Below are 23,530 nucleotides of genomic sequence, written 5' to 3'. Positions count from 1 at the left end.
TTTTTTTTTTTGGAAACGTTGAGCTTCATGGCTGAGCACATGCTTTGGGCCTTGTACTGGTCCCAAGGGCCATCTTTTGGCCTCTCGTGGATGTTATAATTAATCAATCTATCCCTCTTGGTAGCTAGCTGCTGCTTTATAATGTTCATGGATATGGTGCGGATGATTTGGCAGCCTCTGTGTCTCTCTTTTTTGCTCATGATTGTTCAGTGTGAGGGAAATTGTATACTTGTCAAAGCTTTGTCCAGTTTCTGAAGAGAATACAACCACTGTTCTGAGCATCTTCATAGCTAGATTTTCAGAAACACACTGTCGGTGATAACCTTTACCTGTTTCAAATGCTGTATGGATTGTTTCAAGAGTTGAAGACCTGATTGATCCACTCTGTTTCTTTCTTCATATTCAGCTTTTTGCACTGATTTATTCCAAAGCTAAATTTGTGAGACTTACCTTATCCTCATGATCTGGAGTTGGATATACATGTGGACATCTTATTTCATTTTATTTATTTTTTTGACACATTATTCACCATTTTTGAATCACCTCCATGCTCTTTGTTAACCAGGAGGTTTTTGTGTGTGACCTTCACTTATATGTTATCACTATTCACATTGCAGCCAGGGATGAGCGACTTAGCGCCTTTGCTCTGATTGCACGGGCTGCACCAACAGAGTCTGTGCCTCTTCTTGCAACGCTCCTGTCTGAACGATGTTCTTTCTTATGCGAGGCTAGTTTCTCTTCTTCACTACAGTCTGATTGTGTGGTAAAGATAATGTTGCACTAAATAAAAAAGGTGTACAAATATTTAAAATGGAGAATTTCTCTGCATTGCCTTGCTTCTAGACACTTCCAATATGAGTGGGGGTGTGTTTCTTATGTTCTATATTTTGTCTGAACGATGTTCTTTCTTATGCGAGGTTAGTTTTTCTTCTTCACTACAGTTTGTGTTGTGTTGTGATGGTAGTGTATTGTTTTCTTTAAAAAGAGTGTCCAAATATTCAAAGTGGAGTATTCCTTTGTGTTGCCTAGTTCATACACTTCCAATATGGGTGGGAGTGTGTGTGTGCTTGTATATCCAAAACTACAAAACTGCAAGGGCCAGCGGGCTCTAGCCCGAGCGGTTGGTGTACCCAGGCTGCTGTAGTGCAGTCTTGAGTTCCAAACCAAGCAAATCCTTCAGTACCAGAATTCTCACAAAAAAAGAGTAACAAACTTCTTTATGCTTTGTTGGATATTGTAACACAGGGTGGCTTTGTCTTTAGTGAATGCCACCCTTGTGGATGCAGGCTGGAGAGAGGCCCATCGCCTCATGCTATTGGATGCATATGTAGCCACCAAGGGTGCCCACACTGGACGGACCACTGTAACAGTGTCACACTGCCACAGCGTAACACCATCACACCGCCATAGTGGGTTGACCACCTTGGAGTACCACCCCGGAGCATTCGGGGATCATCAGAGGTGGAGGCGCACCACAACGGACACAAAGAGCGGTGCACGCACTGGCATTGAAGGCACTGGCTGACACTCCAATGGGCATCTCCAAGAGATGAGAGATTTTACCAAAGACTGCCACCTCAGGGCATCCACCAAAGATAGGAGATGCCACCTACTCCACCTACTCAACCCGTCTCGCCGGATTGCTTATATAGTCCCCCGACTTATCCTAAAGGACATCCTTCATGCTTCATCCTTCATATCACTTTGTAGCCTGTGTTATGCAGGCACTTGTCATCAACTTGAGCTGTGTGTCGTCCTCTTCACTGTGACCTCTGCTGAGTGTGCACGGTACAGTGAAGGACATGTAACATTGTTCTTGGAGTAGTGCAAGTGCTCTTGTTCCTCTCGTAGTCTTGTCTCTTGCAATCTTGTCGCTTGTATTGTGTTCTGCTCCGAAGTGTCTACTATGTCATGCTGTGAGCATCGAGGAATCTGGACATACTGTCCAGAGAAGAGCCACCACTTAGTGTGCCGGGCAACCAACCCTACTACAGGTACACTAAACTTTGGCACGCATGGTGGGACTCTTGAAACTTGGAGTCCTGTTAGCTCACCCTTATCTTTGCGTTGTGTCCTCTCTGCATGCCCAATACATGCTCCCATGATAGTCCGGTCAGCCCATCCAAAGTCCTCTCTCAATACGCTGCTACAATCGGAAGAGGTTCAATTACGTACCACCTAGGGACCCTATGGCAGCTAACCTTGGTAATCCCACTCTCGGTAACAATGCCGGAGGCCAAGCCAGCCCTCCTGGTCCAGCCAATCCTCTTGGTGCAAAACCCTTTTCCACGGTGTTGGGCCGATTCAAGCTCTGCAGATAAGTAGTTTAGTCAATTTCCAACTGACCACTTTGCAGATTGTACCAGTCTAAAGAACACTTTCCTCCGCACCTTCCATCTTGGCAACTATGAGGATTGCATTCTCCACAAGCTAGGGAAGCTACAACTGCTACTAGGAGAGAGGGTGTCAGAACTTAATGACACGGACCACAGTGCTGGCGGCCTGCTTACCGACTTACCCTGGCGACTTCATGGTGCGTCAGTGGGTGACACAGGCCTTACCCACCCAGCAGAAGATTCGAGAGAGTCGGCCCCCACCAACTACATTGTTGGAATTCCAAGAGCTAGCCTCTCAACTTCAAAATGCACAACTCATGTTTGAGCGTGATGTGGGCTTTGTACATCCAACGGTGACACCACCGGATGACCCAATGGCTCAGCTGAAACAGGAGCTGGACGTGAGCCAGAACTCTCCGAGCAAGGAAAGTATCTGCTCCAACTCAAACGGGAGATTGAGGAATTGAAGACTCAGCAAGAAGCCAAGAAGGGCATGTGGTGTGCTATATGGCAGTTAGTTGGATATGCTGCCCAAGAATGTCGAGAAAGGAGGTACTACCCCTATTGCGAAAAAGGAGGACACGAAGACAAAGATAGCTACTTTCTAAAGGGGTTCCGTCAACTCCATCAGCAACAAACTCCTCACCTCGGCTCGATTGCCCCCAACCTAGCCCATGACACCACAGCCGTCCTTGCTGTTCCACAAACTTTCCACACTGCTACACCTTCCCCTTGCCAACCCACTCCTCATGTCACAATCCTCCAAATATTTATGACATGGCGGAAGGATTTCATGGAGCATGATGGTTTCACTCATATAAGAGAGTTGGGGACTCTAATGAGTGATTAGAGTTGGTGGCTCTAAGTCGGTAAGAAGAGTTGATGACTCTAACTACCACTCATGCAAGGGTTGGTGACCCTAGTGAGTGTAAACTCATGAGGAAGAGGGTGAGAGCCTAGAGGGGACTCAAGGGAGAGGATAGACTTGAGCACTTGTGAGGGGAGGGTTGAGCAATGAGAACTTGTGAGGATGGGGTTGGGGGAGGGCCTATTATATAGATAATAGGGAGAGCCTAGAGACTCAAGCCTCAAGCAAAGGCAAGTTGGCAACCAAAGGGCCAAGTTGCCAAGTTGCCAAGCCTCAAGGCAAGCAAGCAAGAGCCCCAAAAAGCGCCCATCAAACGGCTCTCCAAACGGCCAAAAAAAACGGGCAGAGAAAAAAACAGGCCGAAAGAAACGGTAACTTCAGGACCAAACCGAACCGCATCGTATTGAACCGAACTGGATCGAACCGAACCAAACGAATTGAACTTATCCGGCGGTGCGCGAACCGGGTGCAACTATGGCCGGTTGCATGTGTATCAGTGGTCCAGTCCCTCCTTTACTGACTATTAGCCCGTGCCTCTCTGTGGAGATTCATGGTACCCTACTTTCCAGGGCAATTGTCAATGTGGTGGCCTTGGGGTAAACGTTATGCCATAATTCACACTCCACGCAGTAGGTCTCAAGGTAACACGACCGGCCAACTTCTGTGTTCGGATGGCCGACCAACGGAAGGTGACCCCCATCGGCCTAGTAGAAGGTTTCACTGTAGTTATGCAAGGGATTCTATTGCTCCTGGACTTTGTGGTGATCTGGCTTCCTGAAGTCAGAGGGGCCTATTCATTACTCATTGGTCGACCATGGCTTCGAAGTACAGGTGTTTTGGTGTTCTGCACGATTGGGGTTCTGACCGATTGTGGATTTCTCAAGAGCATGGCTGCACAGGTGCTAAAATTGGAGGAAGGTTTGGACCAAGGGATCCATGGTGCTATAGTAGACACCACTTCATCGTTTGACTCTCTGACACCCACCACTTGGTCTATGAAGGAAGAAGACCTTGTTCCCCATAGTGATGAGTGGGAACTACTTGATTGGCTCCAAGCGGCGGAACGTTTGACATCCTACATGGGGGACATCACAGAGGTACCAAACGACTTAACCAATCCTTCCTCCGAGCACTATGGGGCTGTAGGCCTAAGAGAACCCGTCACGGCTCACCACAGAGGGCACAAGATGGTCAAATCTCTCTCCTACAAGGCCGACAAGCCTCCAACCACAAACTCGACGTAGGTGTCTGTGGAAGCACCAAATTTTCCAGTGGGGGAGTGTCCTAAGTCTTGGACGGAAGACCACTACGGCACCTTCCCAATTTACCACCAGCCGACTAGCAACCCCACTCTCCTCTCCAAAGCAGCTGAGACAGGGGAACCGCTTAACCTTCCATCTTGCCAAGATCCCGTCCAGGAATTCAATCTAGGCACTTCAGAGGAGCCTCATCCCATCCTGTTAGCCTCTTTGGCCGTGGGATCACCCCACCCTTCTTGAGCAAGCCGCCACCTTCTTCCAATCTTATAAGGACGTCTTCGCCTAGACATACAAGGACTTGGAAGGTGTTCCAACTGACATTGCTGTTCACACCATACCTCTATAGGAGGGAACTTGACTTGTTCGTGGGCGGGCCTACAAGCTCAACCCAAAGTATGCAGAGGCTGTCAAGGTGGAGCTGGAAAAGATGGAGGACGTCCAAATCATCTCCCCATTGGAACACTCCGAATGCCTTTCCCACATGGTCCTCTCTCCCAAGAAGAAGACCAACAAGATGTGTGCCTTTGTGGACTTGTGGTCTCTCAACAAAGCAACCATCAAGGATGAATTCCCTCTCCCATTCATGGATTGGGTTTTAGAGGATGCTGCCAGGTTTATGGATGAATTCCCTTGTACAGCTTTATGGATGGGTTTAGTGGATACAACCAAGTTGCCATCCACTCGGATGACCGTGCCAAGACAACGTTCGTCACACAATGGGGTAGCTACGTCTACAACAAGATACCCTTTGGGTTGTGTAACGCCCCGGCCACCTTCCAACGGCTCGTCACCAATATCTTTAGGGAGTACCTTAGCTTTCTCCGTACTTTCATTGACGAATTTTCTAATTTCATAGGCACTCACCTTGTCTCTAGGCTAGAGGCCTTTCCGGAATATCTCCCGGCTACGCCTCAACCCAAGTGTCATTTCTTGGTGGTCTAGGGCAGCCTCCTAGGTCACATCATCTCTTCCGAAGGCTTGGCGTCCGACCCTGATAAAATCGTTTCAATGCTTCGCCTTCCTCCTCCAATCAGCCCCAAAGGAGCACAAGTTTTTGTCGGAGAGATTGGCTATCATCGTCGTTTCATGGACATGTATGCCGATGTGGGCCTTCCGCTGACCCGCCTAGTCAAGCCATCCACAATCTTCGAGTGGTCTGACCTAGCCTCTACCGTCTTCTCCTACCTTAAAAAGTGCCTCACCGAAGCTCCCATTCTCATCCCACCTGACTGGACGACCATCTTCCATGTCCATACAGATGCAAGCCTCATTGTTGTGGGCGTGTGGTCCTTACTCAACCTAGTGTGGAATACAAGATGGACAGACCAATCTACTATGCCAACTGCCTCCTCACACCTGCTGGACAAAACTGCACCACAACTGAGCGGGAAGGCTTGGCTATAGTCTATGCTTGCCAAAAGTTTCGGCACTATCTCTTGGGCTCCCACTTCATCGTCATCTTGGACCACCATGCTCTCAAGTACCTTCTCAATAAACCCCAGGTGGCGGGTCGTGTTTGGCGGTGGTGGTTGCTCTTCCAAGAATTTGACTTTGAGATCCTCCTTTGCCCTGGAAAACATCACGTCATGGCGGACCACCTCTCCCACATTGACATTGGGGAGCTTACAACAAGTGTTGATGATGACCTTCCTGATAGTGTCCTTTTCAAAGTTGATGCCGCCCTGGACTGGTATGGGGATGTTCTTGCGTTGCTTTCCACAGGACACTTTCGTGTTGGCGCTAGCCCCAAGGACAAGCGTTGGCTTTTGGCAAAGAACCAACCCTTCTAAATCATAGTTGGCAACTTCTACAAGGCTGGTCATGATGGTGTGTTACACAGGTGCGTTAGTGCTCATGAACTTGTGGTCGAAGATGCCTACTCCGGCCCTGGTGGTGGTCACTATCCTGGCTACATCTCGGGTCCTTTTGTTCCAAGATGGCCTGTGGTGGCCCACAATGTTCAAAGATTCCATTCAGTTTGCCAAATCTTATGATACTTGCGAACGGTGGGGGCCGAACCCACCTGTCAATCCCACCAACCCCTCTAGATCTCCCTCGGGTGGTCCCCATTCGAGAAATGGGGTCTTGATTTTGTGGGGCCCATTGACCCATTGGCACTCCTGAGCCGGTGCAGATACATTCATGTCGCCACTGATTACGCGATCGAGTGGGCGGAAGCCCAAGCCACCAAGGATTGCACAACCAACACGGTGGCTCGGTTCTTTTACGAGCACATCCTTGTTTGCTTTGGTTGCCCATTGGAAATCACCAGTGGACAGAGGCTCCCACTTCGTCAATGAAGTCATCACCACCTTACTCAGCAGATATAAGATCTTCCACCGCAAGTCATGTGCTTATTACCCTCAGGCCAATGGGCAAGCGGAAAGCACCAACAAAGTGCTCTGTCACTTACTCCGCAAGATGTGCCATCAACACCCCAGCTACTGGTCGGAGGCCCTCGGCACCCTGTGGGCTTATAGAACTGCCTTCAAAGCCACGACATGCCATAGCGCCTTTATGCCCTTAGAATTCAACCAAGGGTCGTACCGGTCCCGCTAGGTTGACACTACCCACAGTGCTTCGGTGCTCCATTTGACCATTCTGGACGAAACCCGGGCATTGGCAAACAAAGCTTAGTAGGTGGAACAAAACTGAAAAAGGCATGGCGTGACCGACATCTCAAGAAGCCCCGGTTCAAGAAAGGCCAACTGGTCCTAGTGTACCAAGCTCATTATTTGAAAAAGGCAAAGAAGCTCATCTCGGCTTGGGAAGGACCATTTGTTTCATGAGGGATTTTGTCCACTCTCCTGGATCATTGACTTTCTAGACTAGCGTTGCCTAGGCCTTCTTCTGCTTGAGCTCTACAGATGCAGGGACACTTCCTTGAGTGAGCTTCGGTTCTTGCCACCCCGCCCCCTCCCTTGCCAGCCAACTATCACCAGTTTCTTTTGGACCGAGGAGGAGGTGGACACCGATATAGTGGATTTGTGGACCCAACTCGAGCTGCTCCGGGCCCACCTTGCCTGGGAGGAGTTACCTCAGACCGGGCATTCCAACGTGCCCGACGCCCCTAGCCCCCCGGACGTCGGTCACGATCCCCTCATCCAGGACATGGTCCACCACCATCGAGGTACCTTTCCACGTGACATAGCTGAGGGAGACCTCTTGGCCATACTCATTAGCCCCATGCTTGATATTTTGGAGAGTGGTATACCATCTATTGGGGGCTGATGCTCCTCTGATGTCTCTATGTTCCTAGTATTCCATGATGAGTTTCCATGGACAGTTTTGTATTGTATCACTTTGGTCTCATGGGTCCATTGGGTCTTTAGTAGACGCTGAATAGATCCATCTTTCTTCTTTCTTTCTCTCTCCTCCACAACTCCTCTCTCCCCCACGGCCCCTCCAGGATCGTTCCCTTTCTTTTTCCTCTCTCTCTCTCTCTCTCTCTCTCTCTCTCTCTCTCTCTCTCAGACAGCTCCAGAGGGGGGGCGACAGACACAGATAACTACATTTTTTCAGAGATCCATACCCCTCCCAGCCCCTACACGGCAGGGAATTACTCTCCAAAGAGCAGAGACACTTAGAGCCCGCAGGAGACAGATGACACCTGGCTTTCGGACACCACGCCTATACCAGAGAGAGATGACAGAGATCAGAGCTCAGTTTCACAGAGAGGGTGCGGAGCGACTGGCTCGCTTCAGAGCACACCCAGGCATGTTCTTCAGGGAGCTGTGGACACCCCCTTCACTGATGTATACCATTTTATACCCCCAGTATGGTACAGGATGGAGCTAGCTAGGTTGCATGTCATGATTGTATACTCCATGCATATAGCTTTGCATTCTCCTAGTAATAGAGCTCCATCCCCTGCACACCCAGATTTAGCTTTTTTATTCAGTACTTTTTCATTTTGTTGGGATGACAGAGGATACCCCATACAGGTACTCCGATTTGTCTCATAGGCCGAGTTCGGTCTTTTGGAAGACGTTAATAAAATCTTTCTTTCTTTCTCTCTCTCTCTCTCTCTCTCTCTCTCTCTCTCTCTCTCTCTCTCATGACTCACCCACTCCCTCTACGCCTCACGATTCACCCAATTTTCCTCAAATCCACCCCCTCACGAGTCATCCGACACCTCTCTCCACTCCCTTTGACTCGACTAGTCGAGGGTTGTTTCTCGTATCGGTACGAACCTATTCATACCGTACGGTTCGTACGGTATGGTAGCGTTCAATATCGTACTGTTGCGTACGGCACGTTTTATTTTTTACCCCCCCCCCCCCCCACCCGCTTCCCCCAAAAAGAAAAAGAAAACCTTGAGAAAGAAATTCCAAATGCTAAAAAAAAAAGAAATCCTGCTTAATGAAGATCCCAAATGCCTGCAATACTTCGCCAACTTTCGTGTCCACTTAGTATTCCATATGGGGTTGCTGGGAGACCTAAAAAATCTGGCAAGGTAGACTGGTAGTGTACACTTGATTCGTAGGATGAGAGAATCTTGCTACATCACTTGGAGATCCCTGGTATAGGTAGGCTAGGCAGTCAGATCCTTAAGTTATGTACGAGGGAGAAGATTTGGAGAGGGCCATTTTGATCTAGAGAGGGGTCCGTAAACCTATCACCCTAGATGCACTGCTCGTATTTGTGCAAGGACGGTCCCTGAGTCATAAACGCTATAGAGGGAGACCTTTGGTATTGCATTACCCATGTAGGCTCTCTTTTGGAGACAATTGGGAGATCCAATTGGGAGAGACACATCTCCATGTTTTGGTTCCTCAAGCACTATAGACTCCTTCCCCCCCAAACTTCCCTCACGTTCAAGCTTGAAGCTGGATATCCGAAAATTTCATATGGTACCAAAAATTCCCGTACGGTATCGTATCGTATTTTCGTACCGTGACAACTATGGACTAGTCCCACCCAATCCCCCTCTCTTCCTTATCCCTCCATGACTCGCAGCCGTCACACAACCTTCTCATGCTTCGACCCCTTCCAGCTCTCTTCCATGACTCGCCTTGCACCACCCGACCCATCTCCTTCTCTCGACTCACCCAACCCCACCCGCCTCTCGATTTGCCTCCAACCCCACCCTCCCGACTCAACCGCCACACACCGTCCCACACCGCAAATTCCCACTCGCCCCCATCCTTTGTCTCCTCGTTTCCTCACCCTCTCATGAACCAAAAAAAAAAACAAAGAAAAAAGAAAAGCCCAAGCGACATCTTCTCGCACCTTTCTTTTTTTGTCCCTTTCTCTTCAGTTTTCTCCCTACTACCCATTGATTCCCTCTTCATTCCATCATGGCAAATGGATTATCTAACACTTTAGTCTCGTACCGGCACTCCATCGCTCGCTTAATCCGACTAGTGGGGCCATGTTCTTCCTCAGTGGTGGCGTCTTTCTCTCAGGAGCCTCTTGCCCAGGTCTTTGTGATAGCACCATCGGCAATGGGCGGTGACTCTTTTGCACCACCATCTTCTCATACTCTGGTACTTGCGACAACTCCATTAGGCGCTCGCTTGACAACTCCATCAGGTGCTGGATCTACTGCACCACCGTCTCCGTCTCCTCCTGCTTCGATTGTTACAACCACTATGGCTCCCAAGGTAACCTTTCCCACCACGCCTATATCTTTGGATTCTTCCGATTCCTTATCTTCCACATCCTCTTCTGATAGCGATCCTTGATATGTTCCATCTGAGGATGACGTTGTCACTCCCACTTCTATCCAGTATCGTACGGTATCGTATTTTTGTACCGTGACAATGATGGACTAGTCCCACCCAACCCCCCTCTCTTCCTTATCCCTCCAGGACTCGCAGCCGTCACACAACCTTCTCACGCTTCAACCCCTTCCAGCTCTCTTCCATGACTCGCCTCGCACCACCCGACCCATCTCCTTCTCTCGACTCACCCAACCCCACCCCTCTCTCCAACCCCACCCTCTTGACTCAACTGCCACACACCATCCCACACCGCAAATCCCCACTGGTCCCCATCCTCTGTCTCCTCATTTCCTCACCCTCTCATGAACCAAAAAAAAAAGAACAAAGAAAAAAGAAAAGCCCAAGCGACGTCTTCTCGCACCTTTCTTTTTTTGTCCCTTTCTCTTCAATTTTCTCCCTACCCATTGATTCCCTCTTCATTCCATCATGGCAAACGGATTATCTAACACTCCAGTCTCGTACCGGCACTCCATCGCTCACTTAATCCGACTAGTGGGGCCATGTTCTTCCTCAGAGGTGGCATCTTTCTCTCAGGAGCCTCTTGCCCAGGTCTCTGTGACAACACCATCGGCAACGGGCAGTGACTCTTTTGCACCACCATCTTCTCATACTCTGGTACTTTGCGACAACTCCATCAGGTGCTGGCTCTACTGCACCACCGTCTCCGTCGTCTCCTGCTTCGGCCGTTACAACCACTATGGCTCCCAAGGTAACCTTTCCCACCACGTCTATATCTTTGGATTCTTCCGACTCCTTATCTTACACATCCTCTTCTGATAGCGATCCTCAATATGTTCCGTCTGAGGATGACGTTGTCACTCCCACTTCTGTCCCACCCCCTCAACTGCCTCTTCACCACCACTCCACCTGCACCACATCTTCCTCCCCTGTTTCGATCCACCCTTTTCTACCTGCCTTCGCATCCTGCCCCGCCCCCTTTACCATCAATTTCATTGACCCACTACCATTCCAGTTCCCTCAGCTCAACACATTACTTACTCATACCGAACTAGCCACTTTGGGCTTGCAGGGTCTAGCCTCTCTTCTGCCCTTACCTGATCTTGATGCCTTTGCGCAACATTCATCCCCAAGTTTCCTTTGATGCCCAATGGGCAGCGCCTCACGTCAGCCTACCTTGGCCACCTCATTGGCCCTCCCAAGAGTTCGGTCCTCCATCGTCACTCTGATACTCTCATTGTAGTAAAGCTTGCTGCTACCACAATAGCGCTATTGGCTCCCACCCCTTTACTCCCCAATGCCCATACCATACATCTCTATGTTCTGCTCCATTACTATCTTCTACTCCGCGAAATCCCCACTGCTCCGTTGCCCTTCATGTCCACTCTCTACACGGAGGCCTTCCACTCTTCCACCAGCCCCCTCCATCATCTCTTATATGAATCCCTCCACCTTCGTTGTTGTCAATTTCGTACCTAACTTAACAAGCTTGAAATTACATCTTTTACTTGGCCCTCTGCACGATTTCTCACATCTACTACAGCAGCCGCCCATCCCCCTTACCTCTTCACCACCTCGCCAGTTGACTCCTTCTCCATCCCGCATTTGATCTCGTGTGCAACGTGATCTTTCTGCCTCATCACACTGCCGCACTGCTCCCCCAGATTCTCCACCCATTCCCCTACCCCCACTATCAGTGACCCCGCGTTATCGTGACGTACACCATCCTCGACATGAGCTGTATGTTCCCTCTCCACCTCTCCATCCTCACCATCAACTGTATCTTACCTCTCCATCCTTGACATCAGCTGTGTCTTCTCTCTCGACCTCCATATCCTTGACATCAACCGTTTCCTCCACCACATCATCTTCTTTCCCTCCATCAGTTACTCGGGGGACATCTTCGATGGTGGCCACAGCCATCCCTACCATCGTCTCTGGAGGGCCATCCCTACGTGCCCCTACTCTGAGTTCCCCAGATGAGGTGATTTTCCATGTTAATCGGGAGGAGGACACGGAGCGCATAGAACTTCTTGATTCCCCATTTTTCTACAGTGCTCCAGATATCTTGGTAGGAGATCTTCCTTGCGTATGGTTTCCCGACCCTCCAGAGCAGCTATCCTTGCTACATCCTCGTTTAGCTCGTTGTATAGTTTGGGGTCTAGACAACCTCTCGGATGATCTCCGCATCTACTCCGCCTACCTCACCGAATACATTTTTGAGTTTTTTAGTGATTGCGGTTGTGAGAGGGATCGTACTTGCCAAGTTGTAGCCACCATCCGCAGTCTCGAGACTCAGGTGACCACATTGGAGCAGTTCGTGCACGAAATAGAGTCTGAGCTTACCCACCTCCACTTTGCATGTTTACATAGCACTGAGGAGGTGGTGGTATTACATGATTTGGTGGAGGAGCAGAATCGGGAAATGGTCTCTTTACGGGCCCAAGCAACCGAATTGGATACCCTCTGAGAGTCCCTCCGCCCTCTTGAGTTCCTTCTCTCAGGTCTTCCAGCTTCTTCATCCCCTTGGCGCACCTAGCACTACTTCTGGCAGCACTTAGAGACCCCAGGAACATTTTTTGTAATTATTCTCATTGTATACACAATCTTTTTATGATATCTTATTTGCATCATCTTCATAATGTAATCAGCACATACTGCATCTTTCAAAATGTAATCACCACATCATGCATCCCTTTAGGTATTTCCATATATGTAATAATCTTCACTGCAAAATACTTCTATCTTCCTCACCGAGGATGGTGAGCACTCTAGTGGTGGGCGACCTGTAGCCACCACTGGTACCCCATGACTCCGGAAAGTGGTCCAAAACCCTCTCTGAATAAATAGTGGAAACGACCACGTATCTCATAGTATGCAGTACAATGGCATATATAATGCAGCTCTGTCTTTGGCTCCCCATGGCATACTCGACATATCCTGGCCTCAGCTGGTATACCTCTATATCGGCCAATCTCAATCTCAAGTTGGTGTGAGGATGTGCGAATCTGACCAATAGCACATCGTACTGCATGAGCCAAGTGTACATCCATGTAACTGGGTCTGATCACAAAACCATGTACTGTGAGCTGAAGAAAATGCTCATGTCCAGCTGAACTAAATCCTGACGGATGAGTCTGGTAATCTCTGTCCGTGTGAGAGTGAGAGAGGGTGCTTCCAGAGAATACTGGAAGGGTGGCAATCTGTCCATGCTAAAACCATGTGCCTGGAACCAAGATGTCATCTGTCCATACCAACAAGCCGTGTCTCCTTGTAAAGCTAACTGTCGGGAGGACTCAAGGGCGAGGTGTGCATATCTGTCTCTCGGGGGAGATACCACAAGCCATGTATGTAGGAGACTGATCTCGTAAGAGCCTCAATCACCAGAGGGGCAGCTGCCAGCTCTGCTCGAATAATCTCATGAGGTACCAAGGCCTTGGCTCTAATAATCCTAGCAATCATAGATACCAAAGGCCTCTCCATACCTCTCCACCTGCCTGCGCTGTGATGGCCCACTGAAGGTCCCCATATCTGCACTCCATAAAGCATAGCTGATGTCACTAGAGTGTCAAAAAGCCAAAGTTTCGTTCGAGGTTCCTGAAATTGAACCTGCGAACACATCCTCTCCAAACCACCCAGGGCTGCATGTGCTCTAGTCAATCTAGTCTCTGCTGCTCTCCTCATCGAAAACACTGGCCCACTGAATACTACCCCAAGATATGTATATGCATCTGTATACTCCTAAATCTCCTGCCCATATGTAAATGTGGGAGCTGATCGCCCAACCCACTGTGGCGTGGTGTTAAACACCATAACCTTGGTTTTGCCAAGGTTGACAGACAATCCACTATCATGTGCAAACTCATGTAAAGCATCCAGATGATGCTGCATACCCTTAGTGGAGTCAGAGATCAACACAATATCATTAGCATATAACAATAGTGGGATCCATGTACCTGCTAGCTGGGCTTCTCTATCCCCCAATCTCTCAATGTAGTCAGAAGCCTCATCCACATACATACCAAACAATGAAGGAGATAACGGGCAACCTTGCTTCACTCCTATAGTGGAGTGAACCAAAGTAGAGACCCCCTCTGGGGTGCGTACCTGTCCTGCAACTGATCTATATAAAGCCATAATCCCCCATATGAGCTCTGTGGGTACCCCCATCTCCTGTAATCGCCTCATCAATCTGGCTCTGGGCACTGTATCAAATGCTTTGCGGAAGTCCACAAAGCTACAATAAATCTGTCGCCCATGCGACCTGCCCTCCTCAATAATGGCCCGCAGAGTCGAGATGTGGTCAAGAGTAGAGAAACCTCTCCTGAACCCTACCTATCCCTTTGCTCGAATGCCCTCTCTCTCTGCCCATCTACTCAACTGCTGCTCAAGAATGGATGCATACAATCGTGCTAGTGTGTGACCAATCATAATAGTGCGATAATTCCCTGGCTCCATAGGGTCCCCTGACTTGAAGATAGGCACGATGGTGGACCTACTCCAAGTCTCGGGTAAGCCTTCACACATAGCACGATTGAACATCACTGCTAGAAGCTCTGCCAGCATGTCTCTCGCATGAATAAAGTGCTCAGCGACCAATGCATCATGATCATATGCTCTCCCAGTCTTCATCCTATCAATGGCCTTCCTTACCTTCTCTGCGGTAAAGAAAGTACATGTCTGTGGGCATGGTGGTGGCGGGTCAGGAAAAGGTATCTGTCCAGGAACTGTATATAGAGATGCTGCATAACTACCCCAGACCTCTGTAGAAGTGATGGCCAAAGCAGGGGAGGACTCATGAAACAAATGCCAAGCCTCCCTGCAATCGTGGCTCAAGAACAGTTGGTATAATTCCTACTCTAGCAGAGCAAGGAAGGCCCGCTTCTTCCTTCGCACAAGGCGCCGGAAGACAATACGTGACTGTCGATGAGTAGTGACTCCCAAACCAACCTCCCGCTCCAGTCGAGCTCGTCTCTCTGCACTCCTCATCATACCAGCTGTTCTGCGGCATACACCTAGAATGTTGTCTCTTCCAGGCTGAGTATGTGGATATGCCTCTCTCGCTGCATCCTGTAAAGTCTCTGTCAGTATATGGGTCAGCTCCTCCAAAGGTCTCCCTGGCTCCTCTGTGTGCAGACGTCTATAAATCCCATCGTTGTAGACAGCATCAACTCTCTGAAGTAAAAGTATATTGAGTGTGATCTGCCCCTCGTGTGCTCTGAGCTGTGGTAAAGTGAAAAGAGATGGTCAATGTCAACAATGCATGATCCACTACTACCCCAATGGGCCGAGATCCAACTGTGAAGTCCTCAATGCATGAAACAAAGCTCGGCATAGCCATAACATAATCCACTGTCCTAGCACCATGTCTATGTGGAAAGCAAGTAAATCCAGCTGCTGACGGAAACCTCTGCAAGCCATTAAGTATGGCCAACCCATGTGCAGTCTCCATATCTACCAAATATCTCCCATACTCTGTGCACTCCACATCCTGTGAGTGTCTGTCTAATCCCATATCCAGAGTGTCCAGCTCTCTCAGCATCTCCTCTGAGGTATCATAAAAGGCTGTCTGGCAGTTGCCCGTCCAGGCATTAAAGTTCCCTAACAGTATGATGTCTCCATCCCTAGAGAACTCCCATATGTCATCATCTAGCACGGAGAAAGGAGACTGCCCTCTAGGTGTTGCATATGTTGATGTACTAGGAGCAAAATAGCATATGGCAATATACAGGAATCTGCCTGTGTCGGCCCTCAGTCTCACCCACATATATCTGGCCTGATCATCTCTCCGAACGATGTGTAGAAGCGGTTGCAGCTCCTCCCTGAAAAGAACTGCCACCCCCCCTGATCCTCTACTACTGTGTACCGATCTCATCCCTACTCTGCAAGCTGTCTCCCATCTGTATCCTGTCGCCTGTGGCATCATCTGACCAGGGGCCTGGTGAGTCTCCGAGTAGAAGACTATATTTCTATCTCTAAAGCTGTCCTCAAAGGCACCTACATCAAGTCTGAGGGATCCATTGTAGTTCCAGGCTGCCAGCTTTAATTTGATCCCATAGGTCTTTCACCGTCATGTAGAGCGTCCGTCCACGATGACCACCCTCCCTTCTCTATAAAATGCTATCTTTCCCTTTTCTCTTGCCGCCCTAATTTTGGCATGACTTCCTTCATATGTTCAAGCTGTGAAAGAGAGTCCACCATTTGCCTTAGCCTCTGCAAGCTCCCTCTGAAGAGCTGAAATTACACCTTTGAGCGTGTTGACTTCCCCGTGAAGGTCTTTGACTTCTGCTATGAGGTCCTCCTTCTCCTGTTTCCACCGCTTACCCTCATTGAATACCAGTTGGAGAAAGTTGGCTTTCTCCTTCCACCATCCCTCCATCTCCGCCTTCTATTCCTTCATCTCCTTTTCCACATTTGTTATCCGCCCACATTGCAAACATTGGGCACAATTTGTGGATTTACCCAATTTGGGGAAGGTTTTAACGGAGAGAGCCATATGGTTGGGAGGTGCATCAAGAGAGATGCTTTCTTTTGGAGTTTTTTTTAATTGCTGTTTAGAAACTACCTATTGCTGATTAGAAACTATGTATTGCTGATTAGCGTTTTGGGTTGTATGAGCAAGCCCAAAACCCTAATCAGCAATAGGTAGTTTCTAATCAAGTGAATAGTTTTGGGCCATTTGTATCTATCACCTCTATTGAAAATTGTAGTGTGCATTGAGAAGATGCTTTCTTTTGACTATTAGGAGGATTTATTCTTGGGGAAAAAACAATGTATGAGGCATGGGGACAAAGACTAAACATTCAGGACGAGTGCTCATCCTTGGGGGGGGGGGGGTTTCTGGGGGGGGTAGCTTAATATTTGAGGAGCTCAAAAATTTCCTCCTGCAAGCAACAAAATGACCTTAAAGTAATGTGTTACTGAAGTAAGTTTCATCCAAAGTAGCAAAGTATGCATAGTGTGTCATTGCTTCTGCTTTTTTTTTTCCAAGAAAAGATCCTTTCTTTAGTTACAAAAAATGCAGCCAAATTGGCTAATACAAGGCCTAGTTTCAATCATGGGAGACAATAAAATCAACGGGGGACACAGAGGGGCTCTTCCTCACTGGATGGCCACTCTCGGAGGAAGGCTATGTCATACAATGGGGGGGAGGGGGATCCAAATAAGTGGCCTGTAATGCCAAGTAACCTTGTGGTCTCTGACCTCGAGGAAAGGACCACTGCTCCAAATCCATAGAAAAGCCTCTTGGCACTTTTGCATACGCTCAGACCCACCTTGAATCTTCTCCCACTGGCCATGAGGGTGTGTGTGATGTCTATCCATATGCTCCTAATGGACTAAGCCAGTGGAGTGGTAGTGCCCTCTATGGCCTCACTGCAGCAAGCACTCCAGATGTGTCATGCTGCTATACTGCTGATAGTCTTCCACCTTTGACAGGGGCCTATGGGCCTCCTCCCAACTGGGGCTCCTGATAACGAGGCTTTCATGAGACACTGATGAGAGAAGAAAGTGAGGTCTTGTTCGGTCTCTGCATATGCTAGGGCCGGTGCTATTTCAGAGGCCCATGCTACCACCCCCCAAGGTGATGGTACAGGTTGGTGCCTGGTCCATTGTGAAAATACGTAGGATCCGCAACCAAATGTGCTGCACTTTGTCCCAAAGGCAATGTCATCGTGTTTCCAGAGGGTGTCCATATCTGCTTTACAGAGAGCTGGTTGACCTCCAATTGCCAGCTAGGTGCCCACTGTGAAGCTGTTGTGTGCTATCTGCCACATGAAGAGAGGAATCTTTTGCAGCAGGAGAAATTGTCCAAAAGCCGGTTCCAAAAATCACTACTCAAGCACATAGGAATGTCCTCCCAGTGTGTTGTTCCGACTATCGTGCTGTCAACCTCTAGCATCTGAATCTTGCGGCCCAGAGGGATAGCGGACTAACAAAAAGGGGTGTTGGGGGCATCCTCGGGGGTGAAGGGATCGTGCCATTGCCACTCACCAAGATCCCACTATAGATGCATCAGCAGTAGCCAGCCCTCCCATAACCATAGCCTCCGAGATCTCTCTTTGGTCGCTTTGGCCGGAGGTGGGTTGTCGACGTGCCATCTGTGGACATAAAACCCAATCACTCTCACCATCTGTAAAGTGCAGCTGAGGCGGGGGGGATTGGCTCAATTTGCGCTATGGCCCTATAGAGAAAGTCATGAGGGTGCCTCCATCTGCACCATGGTCTGCCATCAGGATATCATTTCTAGTACAAACCCCAACCCACTTAGGGGGAGGTGGATCTTGGACTGGTACAACGGAGGAGTTGATGTCGAGGGTGAGTCTGTCTCTGCCTTAGATCCTAGCTAGACTCCTCTTTGGAGCCTGTGGCGGGAGCCGTCTCTGAAAGTGAGCCACTCTCCAAGAGACTTGGTTGGTCCCTTACTCAATACTCCCCATCAGCCATTGTATGAACAGCCATTGGACACTTGCTATAGCAATTAGGTATGAAATTGAGCCACTAGGCACTTGCTATTGCCATGGGATATTGTATCTCAGCCATGTGGGTTTATGGACAGCTTTATGGGCTTATGATTCATCCATATGGGTTTATGCACAGCTTCATGGGCTTATGACTCAGCCATATGGGTTTATGGACAGCTATGTGGGCTATTGGATAAGCCATGTTGGCCGGTGTCCACATGGAGTGTACATATTCTTGGCATTTTCATGGGGCTTTCTGATCATAGTCCATTTTTATGAAATTTCTATGGTTGTATGGGATAAATTTGGAGTGTGTGCTCCCCCAAAGATTGTACATGATATTTTTCTCCTTGGGTAATAAAAATACTCCAAGGAGGGGGAGGGGGTTGGCCCATTCAAGCCTCTATGTGGTGTCAGATGTGCACATCTCTCTTTTACAGTTTTGTGGAATTAAGTGGCATTATGTTTAAGGCTATGGCCAGTTTAAGTGTTTAATTGTAGTGTTTTGTGAAATCCCTTTTACCCCACACGGAGTTACAGTGGTCTCTTGGGAAGCTCAAAAACTGCTCATCACCTCCGCCACAAAGAGGAAGAGGAAGGGCGCAAGGGGACATCCTTGGTGTAGTGAACGAGAAAGTGGAAACTCGCTGGGCTTTGCGCAAACTTTGGGCGATGCCAAGGCTCCTGTCCCCTGATGGTGAAGACAAGGTTCTCCGAGGCTGCAAGCTCTGTATCAGAAATGGTGTCCTGGCTACCTCAGTCTATCCTGTGTGGTCTCGTGCATATTAAAGTCCCCCATACACCAAAAATCAGCCTCAGGGAGGCTTTGCCGAATCATGATCCAGAAGTCTGCTCGACCTGCCATGGAGGTAGGGGTGTAAATGTTGAGGAGACCCACCCGATCCTCCCCAAGCTTGATATTCAACCGGTTTCGACTGTTTCCTCATCCAAACCATCCTGGATCACCACTACCGAGTGACGAGCCTCCTCATCCCACCTTCTTTTTGGATCCTGTGCTCCATATGGGCCCACTCTGCTCTTTTGGCCTGGTTGCATGCATACACTGGGCTGAAACTATCAGAGTAGAGGTATCTGTATGAAGGGGGAGGGGGACTGCCAACGGAACGTGAAAAGGTAGGCAAAGAGGATCACCTCCAAACTGCTCGCCATCCTGGTCGCCGTGCTGTGACCCTATTAGCTCCCTCTGCGGGCTAAGGACCAAAAGTGAGTGGTGGAGTGCCAAGTCTACATAAGGCATCTCCTAACCATTTTGCCACAGTTGGCCACCATGCAATCTCTAAATTGGGAACTGCCAAGTGCCGGGGTTCTCGCCACAATGGCTACTCCTCATAAAGGGAGCTTTACAAAACAGAGCACATGTGTCAATATGCTGATGGAACCCGAATGGCGGCTCCTCCCACGGTCAAGGGATGCTGGCAGTCGGTGGGAGTGCTCCAGGGGACGTTCAGGGGGGAGCAAAGGTATAGTAGTTTGGATTTTGAGGGCCTGTGGCCCAGCTTAGCCCTTTTCTATGTAGCGAGGATGTTCCTGCATCGAGCGGAATTACTGTTCCCTATCTCCACAGGGCAATGCCTTTTTAACCGTCCACCAGTATACCCTACTTGTTCACCCGTGCCAATTTGGGCTATGGTTGGTTTTGCACTTCAAATTTTGAATCTCCCTCCCAATTCCATGAAGTTTTTTCCTGGGAGTTGAAATCCTGCGTAAAGCAGGGGTGACTTTGTAGCCCCCTGCCCAATCATCCAGTTCACGAGTTTAACAAACACGGTTGGTAATATTGATGAAGCTACTGCAAAGGCCGCAACTTTACAAGTGGAGGGTCAATGAAAGGGATGGTATCAAATCTTTGCGTAATGGCCGTAAGGCGGAGTGAATCTAGAAAGATTGCCTCAGTTCGGATTGTTCTCTGCAACTCGAGAACAGGCTCAGAAGGGGAGGATGGGGGAAGGGGGGGGGTGGGGGGTGGCGCTCGCCCAGATTGGTCACGTGGGAAAGCTTTCGTGAGGTAACCCATCTGATCGCAACTGAAGCACTGGCTAGGAAGGATTGAGTACTCCACCCGCTGAAGGATGAAGTTCCCTTGGAGGCATCGAAGGGAGATGACGTGCGGTACTATCTCCAGGGAGGAAATGCTGATATGAAGTGAAGGGATCCCAGCAACACGCGCCAACGTTGAGGCGGTTGTTGCCGGGGATTCCAACACTTGCCCTATTGTTCTCCCAATGACAAGAAGAAGTGGAAGGTACTTCTTCCCGAGGGCTAGAAAATAGACTATGACTAGGAATCCGGATACTGCAAATAGAGAATTGGAGGTGGGCTCAAAGCCGTGCTGCCAGCATGCAAAAAACGCCTGGGCCGTGTGCATTGCATTGGGGCTTAGCTGAAGCACATGATCCAAAGCTGCTGGGGCCTTGAACTCCAGTTGGTAGTAGCTGCGCTTGAGGGAAGAAAAGGCAGATGTGGAGGGGTGCGCAAGGAGGGAGGCGGAGGGAATGCGAACTAGGAGGATGAGGCGAGGAGGATGGAGGGGCACATGGGCAAAGGTGATGGAAGGGATGCAGTGCGCAAGAGGAGGGAAGGCGATGGCGGGGAGGCAGCATGCAGGAGAAGGGGCACGTGGGCAGTGCATAGGCAAAGGTGAAGGTGGATGCGAGCGCGCTCAGGAGCAGGGGGGCGTGGTGGAAGCGCTCAGGAGGCTGGGGAAGAGGGGATAATAGTGAGGCTGGGGAGAGAAGGTGCATAGGTGAGGGGAGCTCCCATTGCTTCTATTCTTACGCAGTTTTCCACGTTTTTTCTTCTCTAAGAAATTATGGTGTCTACAGAAATATTTGTCCTTATCTCTTAAAACTGCATAGAAGAACATTTTGTTGCACAAGAACGTTTTAAATCCTAATATTGGGACAATGCTAATCATTCAACACGTCCAGTTTACATGCTTTGTGTGGATGCTTATACGTTTTGCATCTATGTCTGCAGTATAAAGAAAGTAGTGGTTGTCCAACTTCTGTTTTAGAGGAGCTTCATTGGATATTGCTCATGTCTGGGCACGTGCTGGCTGATCCTGGTGATGGGGAGACTCCTATGGTGAGTTCTTAGACTGTAGTTCTACTTCTCAAAAGAGTGGTCTTCTGCTATTTAGGGGGGAGGTTTTCTTTTTAGTAGGGATTTTTCTTTTTTTTGGGGGGGGGGGGGGGGGGGGGGGGGGGGAGGGGGATATATTTATTTAAAGATGAAACAAAATAAAAGGTAAAGGAAAATAAAAGGTGAAAGTAAAAAAAGAAAATAAAAGGTAAAAAGTAAAAACGAAAAAATAAAGAAAGGATTTGGGGGGTGGAGGGGGGGGGGGGGATTTTTTTTGAAGGCGGGGCCAGGGGGGATTGGGGGTGTGTGTTATTTCACACTGCATGACACAAAAGTCAATGCTTCACCTGATCGTCTTGTTGCTATAGGATGATAGGGCCTTTACAAAACACAACACAAAAATTACTTCCACATTCCATTACTCTTTATGTATTTTCCTTTTGGGGTTTCTTATTTATTTATACTAATGATCGAAAACTCTTTTTGGGGTTTTGAGCTTATGTGTTGATTTTGGTGCTTTGGATTCTTGAATCCTTTTGTTTGTATTAATTGGACAATGGGGCCATGGATTCAATTGGTACGGTCAGGTTCCAGAGGCGATCCTTACACATTTTCCAGCTAGCATGGATGTGGGAAGCCACCCAGCAGTTCTACTATCATGGTGTGTTTTTGAAGCCTTATTGTGCTATGTTGTATGCTTTTAAAGTAAATGGTTTTCTGAATATTGGATTATAAGATTTATAATATAGGAGAGATACTAGTGGCAAAAAGTACTAAACATATGAAACATAGTACCACATATAGGAAGCGAGCCTTATGCTTTTGTGCAAATCCTTGAATCCTTTTAAGTTGTCTTAAATCCCCTTGTGGTTAGGAAAGTTCTGATATATTGCAGTCATAAATTTCATAATTTGGTCACCAGTGTCTCATTTTGAGAGGGGCTTGAGTAGTTCTTGATTTATTTCTGTTCTTGATTGCTTGAAACAAACCACACTAGTTGGGCATGAGCAATGTTTAAAGTTATTATCGTTTGTTACTTGTGATGAATGTGTGTAGCCCAACAAAGATTTTGTCAGACAGACAAAAGGGGATAAGTACATGCATGCACAAACACTGATTGAAGAAAATGAATGTATGCCACATAAACGCTACAAGTTTGAAAAGTCTGAATTGTGGATAAGTATGTTAAGTACGCCACGCATTTCGATCACACATACACACATGCTTATATATATACACTATATTTGAGTTAATCGTGGGTAACACAAGACCCTAATCACTTGGATACGTGCATGCTTACTGAATGATCAATATGAAGCGTGAAGTCTGTATTCAAAATGTAGCAGGGTTCCTCTAGACAATATGTACGGAGTCCTCAACACTGACGACACAATGTACACATAAAACAGATTAAAACACTAGAATGTAAGCATAGCACAATGACAAGAATACTGTAAACATTACTTGAATTACTCCCGAGAAACTATTACATGCCCCTCACTGCACTGGACTCAATGAATAAGACTAGATGGAAAAGGATGATGCCAAGGATGACCTGAGGAATCGTTTTAATGGTTCCCTGCCAGGCGGTGGTGTGGTCAGTGGAGTAGGTGGCATCTCCTATCTTTGGCATATGCCCATTGGGGTGATAGTGCTGTGCCTTCAATGAAAATGCGTGCACCTCTCATGTATCTGTTGGTGGTGCGCTTCAGGAGATCCATTCTTGGATGGTCCACCGAATGCTCTGGCCAGGACGGTCCAGCTGGGGGACGGTCTAGTGTGGGCACCCTGGGACGGTCCAGCTGGGACAGTCGAGTGT

General features: G+C 48.5%; 1 protein-coding gene across 1 annotated transcript in view; it reads left to right on the top strand.

Moving 5' to 3' along the window:
* The window catches only part of LOC147621106 (uncharacterized), a 193,150-nt gene that overhangs the window by 53,159 nt on the left and 116,461 nt on the right, over nucleotides 1-23,530 (top strand). Inside the window, 3 exon segments of the mRNA XM_086823831.1 lie at nucleotides 618-727; nucleotides 21,607-21,714; nucleotides 22,299-22,372. Of these exon segments, the coding sequence (XP_086679957.1) occupies nucleotides 618-727; nucleotides 21,607-21,714; nucleotides 22,299-22,372 (292 nt within the window).

The sequence above is a fragment of the Cibotium barometz genome, chromosome 30 (assembly GCF_041138505.1).
Source record: "Cibotium barometz isolate CiBa-2024 chromosome 30, ASM4113850v1, whole genome shotgun sequence".
NCBI classification, from domain to species: domain Eukaryota; kingdom Viridiplantae; phylum Streptophyta; class Polypodiopsida; order Cyatheales; family Cibotiaceae; genus Cibotium; species Cibotium barometz.
The sequence above is the reverse complement of the archived record's forward strand: the minus strand, read 5'-3'. Positions and strand labels throughout refer to the sequence as shown.